Below are 9361 nucleotides of genomic sequence, written 5' to 3' on the forward strand. Positions count from 1 at the left end.
CATAAGTGACACTGGGAGGGGAAGCAGTACAAACTGTAAGCTGCTGGGGGATCCATCTTGCCTGAAAAAACAGACCAGGCTGAAGGATTTTTCAGTTTATTGACTCAAAAACTGCATCGTTCCCCATTAGACGTGTTGGGGAGCCCGAGGAGGGGGCTGTGTCGCTGTTTGTAGGATGTCCCGACATGAGGGTGAGTTGATAAACAGGTCCACGGCGCCCCGGTTGAAGGCTACATTACCTGAGCAGCTAGCTTCTGGGGCTAGCTTTGCTAACTGCTTGCTCATGTCTGAGAGGGTTGTTGCGCTTTTCGCCGTGTGTTACTAGGCTTGTCCCTTGTCGTGTGTGTTTACTGTCAGCAGTTCTGCTGTACACACCTGTCTCGTGTTTTCTAAATCGAGGCTGGAGCGTTTTTACTTCACTCGACCTGTTCGCAAAAATACGGCAGCAGAGCAGCAGTTAGCCGTTGCTAGGTACTGCGTTACCTTACATTAGCCGGGCTAGCGAGCAAGCTAATGTATGCTAATTCAAGGAGTCGTTGGTTTACCTGTGACTTTTTCGTTACTTATACCGGCACTGATAAGTTACTCAGCGTCTTACATCCCGATATTGCTGTCACAACATTTTGCTCATATTCAGAGTATTTATTCATTGAGAGCTTGGAGCTATTCAATTAGCGCCATACTGTCCCGTCTGGTCACACACTGCTGTTAGCGAATGCACTGTCATCAAGAAGACTGAAAGTCTAAGGCCTCTGACTGTATAACCAGTAACTAAGTTGGCTAACTAGCAGCCTGCTCGTAAGCAGGGTTTAAGTTACGATCAGTGTAACCGAAAACTTCAGCTTTGGCTAATTTCATTCAAACATTTCAAGACCTGCCAGGTGTAGTCCCGTCAAATTGCCTCAGAAGTTTTAAAAGAAGCACTATAATGCAGACATGATCGCAGTAGCTTTGTTAACCATTCTTGGACCGAGGGTGAATTATCTGAGGTTATATGTTCAAGGTACAACAGAGGTATCTAATAATCTGCTTCGTGGTCCTCTGCTGGACCAGTTAGTTTTTCAGCTGAGACTAGGATTGTGCAGATGGTTAAAATTCATTTTAAGCAAGATACTCAGTTACTTATCCTGTTGAGCTTGCTTCTGTCTAACCAAGCCTCAAAGTAACTCCCAACGCGGCCTGTTGCAGTTTGATTGGTTTCTTTATGTCAGCATCTGTTTAATAACAGATATCTTTTGTGCATATTGTTCCTTCAGGTCTCTGTTGTTCGATGTGAGATGAGTCAGAGAAAACTCCCTTAATACTTGTTTACATATTTACTAACACTTGCCAAATAAGGCACTCTGTAATGTCAGGAAATGTCAGCATGATGTCTCATTGAAAACAGCTTTTTATTCCCCCATTCTGCCTATGCCCAGCCCCCCCCCCCCCCACCAATTTAGGTGTTGTCGATCTTGGGGGGGGGGGATAAAAACAAGGAGCAGCCTGCTGCCTGAAAAAGAGTGAACTGTGTTAAAAGTGAGCAATGAAAGCTGCTTTCAGATAAATCTGAGTTGGTTGTGAAGTCTGCTGGAATGTCAGCGTTCTTCATTGCTGGCACTTGTTGGTTGGTGCCACTCCAAAACGCATGCTTGTGTAAGTGAGACTGGCCTGCAGATATGGGATCGCCTTCTCACAGTCAGCCTCTGAGACGCCTTTATAAGGAATTTGTGAAAGTATTGTCAGGCCCACGTGTTTTATTTCCTATTCTCCGTTTCTGTTTTGCAGGTGTGAGCTGCGATGCGTGTTTAAAGGGCAACTTTAGAGGAAGACGGTTCAAGTGTTTAATTTGCTACGACTACGACCTGTGCGCGTCGTGCTACGAGAGCGGAGCCACGACAACAAGGCACACCACAGAGCACCCCATGCAGTGTATATTAACCAGGGTAGACTATGGTAAAGACCTTACTCTGTGGGTTTCTGATTATATGCATGATCGCCATGCCTGTTGTACGGGATGGTGATACTGCTAAGGACTCCAAAGTGTGATTACAAGCCATTCAGCACATTTTCAGCGATAAATATTGTTGATTATTGAAAGTAATCATCAAAATAGTGATGAACATCAATACGAGCTGTTGTGTTTGATCATCTTCTTGCAGATTTGTACTATGGAGGAGACACTTTTTCAGTAGAGCAGCCACAGTCGTTCACATGTCCTTACTGTGGCAAGATGGGCTTCACAGAGACATCCTTACAGGAGCATGTCACCTCAGAGCATTCAGAGACTTCCACGGAGGTGGTGAGTACATTCACTGCACAAACGGAACTGCTCAGTACACTTTTGTGTACTATTATAAGCTTAGAAATGTCCTCATTTCTCTAAGCATCCTAGTTTACCTCTGCTATCCACTGGCATGCTCTGAATTTAGTCATCATTGTAATTCTCAGTTACTACACTTCAGCTATTCAGTGGCATTTTATGAGCATTCTCCACTGCTGAGCAAAGCAAGACAAAGGCTCAGGCTGCTCATACTGCTGACACCTGGCTGCCTAGTAGGTTGTCTGACCAACAGCTACTTGAGAGCGGGGGTGAAAAGATGCCATTGAAGCGTGTGACCAGAGCTAACTTATTATTTAACTTAGTATTTGTGTTCTTCATGACTCTTACTGCCAGATGAAATGGAAATTAAAATGAAGTCAGCATTTTCCACTTTTTGATTGTTTAATTTATCCTGTACAGATTCATTTTCTGTAGCAATAAGGTTTTTATTTTTTTTAGATTCATACCAAGTGATTGACCACAATTTTCTACTCATTGGCCCTGACTGGTCAAAAAAGGTTAATGGCAATAGCAGTTTAATAAAGTATATTCTTTAGCCTAACAGTTAAAGCTTTTACACACACACATATATATATGTGTGTGTGTGTGTACTTATATACACACACACACACACACACACACACACACACACACACACATATATATATGTGTGTGTGTGTGTGTGTGTGTGTGTGTGTGTGTGTGTGTGTGTGTATATAAGTACCCTAAACCTTTTGTGAGGTAGAAGAGTTGCTCCATGCAGACATGCCAGTTTGTATGATGAGCTCAATCTTTCTTTTTCAGATCTGTCCAATATGCGCTGCCTTGCCCGGAGGGGATCCCAACCATGTCACAGATGACTTCACAGCTCACCTCACTCTCGAACACAGAGCACCAAGAGATTTAATATCCTTTTCATTTAACCACACAATAGTGTCAAAATAAGCCTTTTTTTCTACATGAAATGTTTTAAATAGCAAGATTCTTCTGTGTGTGTGCACATTGTGACCGAATTTAACCTTAACAGTCCTCCTTTACGATGAGTCCAGCAGTGTGCGGCATGTACGCAGGATGTTCCACCCCGGGCGAGGACTGGGCGGCCCCAGAGCACGACGGACAAATATGCACTTTACTAGCGGCTCCACAGGGGGACTTTCATCCTCCTCATCACAGAGCTCCACTTACACCCCCAGTAACAGAGAGGCAATGGACCCCATCGCAGGTGAGCATCAGGAGTTTACCCACAATGTTTGCAAAATGCAGAAATGTTCCCCAAAAATGCAGCAATCGTTGTGTAAAAGTGACCAGTCATTGAATGTGACGTGTGAAAGATGCGCAAACAGAGAATGTAACATCACACACACGGTGAAGATAATGCAAAGTTTCAGTCAGGTTGGCCCAGATGTTAAAGAGGAGAAGAGTACATGCAGAAATATGTGCTACGATCATTATAGCATCAAGATTACAGTATTTATTAAAAAAAATAAAAAATTAAAGTCAGACATTAGCGAGAAGAAGCAAAAGTAAAGGGTGTGCCTCATTTATAGATGGTTGTCAAGAAACAGTTTAGGCAGTCACATTTTGAAGTACCATATTTTGTTTTTAATCATCATACTGTGTTGCTTGCAAAAAAATGCACGTGTCCGAATCTTTCTTCGTGTTTTTACGCTGTTTTTTTTAGAAGTCTGTTTAATTTAGAAACAAATAGTCATTTTTTTTTTTCTTCTTCTTTTTGTGTTTGTGTGCGCACGTCTCCTGCAGAGTTGTTGTCTCAGCTGTCAGGTGTGCGGCGTGCTGCAGGAGGGCAAATAAACTCGTCGGGACCTTCAGCCTCTCAGCTCCAGCAGCTCCAGATGCAGCTGCAGTTGGAGCGGCAGCAAGCTCAGGCGGCACGACAGCAAGTTGAGACGAGCCGACACGCGACGCGACGCGGCAACAACCCGGGCAACACCGGCGCCGCCGTCCCCCAGCCCAGCACAGCAACTGCCAACACCACCACCGTGGGTGAAAGCAATCCGGCGTCCTCGTCCCACAGCTCCCAGTTCCTATTAGCACGGTGAGTGGAGCAGGAGGTGGACTTTAGAGTTTGCCTCTAAATCCATGTGTTTCTGCTAACAGACTGTCAGAACACAGATATCCAGCAACAACACACAACTGCTATAATAAAGTGTTTTGATAGTAAATACTAAGTTTGGTGATAACTGATGTTGGGAAGTAACTATTTATATTAAAACCATTCATTTTATAGTTTAGTAAGGTGCAGTGACTGAGGAAAAATATGTAACTGAATTATTTACGATGTAACTATAAAAGGTTACAGCTGGATACTTTTTTTGGCCTATTTCCAGAAAAGCAGGTCAGCAAAGCTCTTGACACAAATTGAGTGCAGCACCATCAGCACCATCAGGGGCTGGATGGAAAGGAACAGTCTCTGTCTAGACGAGCTGCTTTCATGTCACAGTGTGTTTCTCAGATTTGATACTCTGAGGAAACGTCGACAGTCAGTCCAAAAGTCCTCACGCCTCACATGTTATTTATGTTTAAACACTTATAGACTAAATTTACATGTGGATTTTGCTCATTGCCCATTGAGTTGGCTCTATATGCATTTATGAATGTACAGCTTTGTATTCAGCTTTATTGCCCAGTTTGATATATTTGTCAGAAAACTATGGAGAAGAGTCACAGGATTAGAGAAGTAACCAATCCCCCTGTGCTTTTCTGTCTTGTGATAAACAAAGCAAAATAAATTCTAGTAGAAAATAGTTCTGTGACTTGGTGCAGAAGACCGTATCGGAAATAATACTTCAGTAGATTGTTGATCATTTTTCCATTTCATGAACTTTTTAGGCATTAAGAAACAAAAATTGTTACCGAGCTTAAACGTGCAGACTGTAACCTCAGCAGAGTCCTTCTTACTGCTTTTAGTTAAAGTACTTCTTTGTACTGTAATATGTTTCTTACCTGTGTGAGTGTTAATGAATATAACCGTTCTGTAGGTTGAATGAACCCAAGATGTCAGAAGCAGAGCGGCAGTTCCTAGAAGGCGAGCGAGCCGACCGCAGCCTGTTTGTCCAGGAGCTGCTTTTGTCCACGCTGATGCACGAAGAGAGCTCCTCTTCAGATGAGGACGACCGCCGAGACTTCGGCGACTTCGGAGCGATGGGCTGCGTGGATATCATGCCTTTAGATGTGGCGTTGGAGAACCTCCAGCTTAAAGAGAGCAGCTCTACGGGGAAGGAGCCTCCGCCGCCGCCTCTTTGATGTCCGAGCATCAAGCAGACTGTGTCCTCCGTGCTGCAACTGTCAGTGATGGGCAGCAAACAGCAGCAGCAGCAGTCCCCCATACCCCAGCCTACCCCACCCCCAGCCTCACCCCCTCTCCCTCCCCTCCGATTTTCTGAGTTTGTTTTTGGTGATTGTAATTTCAGGCCTGTCACCACATTTGTTATATTGTAAACAAAAATAAATGAGAGCAAGTGGGATAAATGTGTGAGCGAGAGAAGAGAACTATATAAATCTATATAAAATATATATGAAGTCGATAATCAATCCACATTACTTTTCTTTTATCAGGTAAATGTTACAGGCAGCTGTGGCAGACCTTTGCTTCCTGTGACATGAAAACGGCTCTCCGTATAAATACTCCACATTCAAAAAGTGAAGAGGGCACAGGCTCCTCTGATGAAGCTGCTGTGTGTGTTTATGACTATTAATAAATAAAGTGCTTGGATGGGTTACCATTAACTACCGCATGCAGTTATTTGCAGCGTGCATGACTTAATGACCCTGTCATTAAAACCTTTTTAAAATCCCAAAGCTCACAATTGTTAAATGATCATTTCTAGGGATGCACTGATTGTTTTGTTTAGTTTGTTTTTGCTTTCGTGCTACATAAATTGAGGAACTCTCCAGTTTGAAATGCATAATGTCACATGACAGGCGAACAAAGGTCACTGCCGTCTTATTTAGAGATAGACTGTAGTGCAGATACGTCGGTGCATCCCTGGTTATTTCAGACGTGGTTAAGTATTGAAAGTGTAGAAGTTTGACAAAGACGGTGAAATCTGAAAGTGTATTTCGTCAGGTTTTCTTTGAAGTATTTAAAAAGGAGAAACGATTCGATTCTGCTGCAGTGTGTTTCTCAACCCTGCTCTCGCCTTTTTTAGTGTATCAGAGGGAAACTAGAGACGGGAGAAAGAAGCTCCTCTCTGATTTTGTTTTTTCTAGCTGGTATTGTTCAGCTATAAACTAAAGTCACAGTATACTTCTGAATTTATCGATGAGTGCAAAGTCCCGACTTCCTCCGTCATTCCTGTACAGGCTTCACACCGTTCCACATGCTTTTGATGCTCAATATCAGGACCTGGAGACTTTTCACGCAGGAGGTTTTTCTTTGTTTGGTTTTTGTTTTAATTTAACACCCTTTCTCTCTAAACTAGCACCTTCTATTTATTCATGTTTGTTTCCTGACTCTTTGGAGCCTTGGTGTGGATCATGCCACCTTCATGCCTTTACTTTCATCCTCTATGTAAAAATGCAATGAGATGTATATTAAATTTTGTTGGTTAACTTTCATAACGGTTCTAAGACATGGGCAAATTTTTTTTTTAAAGATGTAAATTTAGAATACAATAAATAACTGCGCACAGCTTTTAATGAAAGCAAGAGACACTATGCCTTTTGCAGCTTGTCTTATTATTTCAGAAAAAACCTAAAGTCCCGGGATGGGAACGTTAGCAGCTCTCCAGTCACTTTTTACTAATGAGATACCTGTCTGATTGAGCTTTAATAAATCCTAAATAACCACTGATTTAACCTTAACATTAGTCTGGATGTATCTGCCATCTGTAAGTGCATAACGTGTATAACGCAGTTGTAATGAAATTAATAGTTTTTGATTAGGACAAGTTCTATTTGACTAAAATTATCTGTATTGATAGTGTAAGGTTTCTAAAAAAGGGGCTACCATTGATATACAATACAAAAATGTGGTATGAAAGCTAAAGCAGAGTTTGTCCATAATTCATTAAGCTATAAAAAGTTATTAAGCTTTAATCAGCTGATTAGCACTTCGCTTAATTCAGTTAATCAGGTGACTGAGGAATTTTATATATACTCTTCCTTGAAGAGGGTGTCGTTGGATTTGATGGATGTAGGGACCTAAAGGTGTGGACCACATCCACAGTGTGCCAAGGTAGGCTTCTAACACAACCACATGACATTATAAAAAAAATCAGTGCTGTTCTTGTGCATGTGTGTGTGAGGCCCTCCAAGGCCAGCTGTCCTCGTCACTCCTCAGCAGTTATTGTTAGAAACAAATGGTGCCCATGGGATACTTTTCACCACACATGTTGCACTGCTGCTTCTTTTTAGAGTGTCACGCCACCGAAAGCGACAGGTTAAATATTACACTTCAGGAGGCAGCGTTAGGTTTATCCTGATGGGTCAGCGATTAGGGAAGATACCTGGAATATTAAGTAGTGACTGACTGGGGAGGTGCCTTGAAGGACATGATGAATCTCTTTGAAGTCGGCTCTTTAGTTGGATGTTCTGCCAAACGGTGCTGTGGGGGTTACATAAGTACAGCCTGAGTCCAAAGAAGCCTCCACTCATCTACAAAAATACAGACAGCTTTGCACACTCTTTAGTCTCTCAGTCAGGTGGTGACCTTATAGTTCCTACGTATGCTGTGCACTTGATGGCTGCTTTTCCTTCATTCTGCATCCCAAACTAACTATGCTGGGGTTTAGGTCATATGATGCAAATCTCCATCACTCCACTTCTTGATCAAAAATCCCTGGCAGAGCTGGGAGGTTTGCAGTTTTTCTGTAATGCTCTGGCACATTACTTGCAACATTTTTTGAAGTTATTACCACCAGAGATGCATTTCCCAAAACGGCTTATGCATGCAGCAAAAGGCTGTAACACACAGCCTTTAATTCATGTTTCAAAAGGAATGAATGAATCTTTTAGAATAAAAATATGAAGTTCCCGTTTCATTGCGTAAACAAAGGTGGTCAAAAAAGAGAAAGATTTTCAATTTGTTTTTCACTTGACAGTGCTCGCTGACTGTTATTTTCTAATGATAACCTCTGTTTTGTTATTGTGCTTCAGAGTGGACATCAGCATCTTCTATGGTCATAAAGGGATGGACATGGTCAGCAACAGGTAGGCTGTGGCATTTAAACAGTGCTCAGTTGGTACTAAGGGTCCCAAAGTCTCCCAAGAAAATATTACACCACTACCACCAACTGTCAGATATTGATACAAGTCAACATAGAACCAAGCTTTTATTTTGTTTACATCAACGTCTGGCCCTACCACCCAAATGTTACAGCAGAAATCGAGACTCATCAGACCAACGTTTTTGGTGTGTCTGTCTTAATTTAAACTTATTTTTCTGTAGGAGCAGCACTCGGTGTGATCTTCTGTTGCTCTAGTCCATCACCTTCAAGGGTTGACGTGTTGTGTGTTCACAGATGCTCTTCAGCAAACCTTGGTTATAACAAGTGCTTATTTGTGTTACTTCTGCCTTCCTATCAGCTCAAAGCATTCACCTCAGACCTCTGACATCAGCAAGTTCTCCCTGCTGCTCACTACACATTTTCTGTGTAAACCATAGAAATGTTTGCGTGGAAAAACCAAGCAGATCAGCAGTTTCTGAAGAACCATGCCGACCGCACCGCCTTCAGTTGCATTTCTTCCTCTTTCTGATGCTCAGTTTGAACTTTCATTCATTCAACAATTCATTTCCACTGTGTTTACATATCTAAATACGTTGGGTTGCTGCCTTGTGATTGGGTGACTGGATATTTGAGTTAGACATACATAACGAGGTTGCCAGTAAATATGAGTATCCACTAACAACAGTATATTTCTGACAGAATACAAAGAAAAGCAGACGAGTAACTGTTCTCACTTCTAATCACTGAAAGATAAGCTAGCTGGATGCTGACAGATGTCTCATAAGTAGCACACAGATGAGATTTTGTTTTCCCAAAATATGTATTAATGTGTAATTGTGTACATCCATAATGCCTTAAAAATAATTTCCAG

The 9361-nt window shown here is 42.1% G+C and overlaps 1 protein-coding gene across 2 annotated transcripts; it reads left to right on the forward strand.

Annotated features, from left to right (window-relative positions):
- kcmf1 (potassium channel modulatory factor 1) lies at positions 1 to 6049 on the forward strand. Of its 2 annotated transcripts, none has more exons than XM_086301068.1 (7): positions 1 to 191; positions 1768 to 1935; positions 2142 to 2281; positions 3107 to 3208; positions 3341 to 3524; positions 4064 to 4358; positions 5302 to 6049. In XM_086301068.1, exons 1-7 carry the CDS (start codon positions 176 to 178, stop codon positions 5564 to 5566), a joined length of 1170 nt encoding a protein of 389 aa, XP_086157194.1. In that variant the 5' UTR covers positions 1 to 175; the 3' UTR covers positions 5567 to 6049. The 2 variants fall into 2 exon arrangements, with proteins under 2 accessions (XP_086157194.1, XP_086157195.1); XM_086301069.1 differs by lacking the exon at positions 1 to 191 and adding an exon at positions 290 to 471.
- Positions 6050 to 9361: the final 3312 nt, after the last annotated feature.

Source organism: Aulonocara sp. 'chitande type north' Nkhata Bay, linkage group LG7 (assembly GCF_057382095.1).
Source record: "Aulonocara sp. 'chitande type north' Nkhata Bay isolate Kocher_YH1m ecotype deep benthic linkage group LG7, A_spYH_male_GT1.1, whole genome shotgun sequence".
NCBI classification, from domain to species: Eukaryota; Metazoa; Chordata; class Actinopteri; order Cichliformes; family Cichlidae; genus Aulonocara; species Aulonocara sp. 'chitande type north' Nkhata Bay.

Excerpts from the sequence above, each read along its gene's own strand:
- kcmf1 (XM_086301068.1), top strand. Across the intron at positions 1,936-2,141 it reads ATTAACCAGGGTAGACTATG|ATTTGTACTATGGAGGAGAC; the intron begins GTAAAGACCTTA and ends ATCTTCTTGCAG. Across the intron at positions 3,209-3,340 it reads ACAGAGCACCAAGAGATTTA|GATGAGTCCAGCAGTGTGCG; the intron begins ATATCCTTTTCA and ends GTCCTCCTTTAC.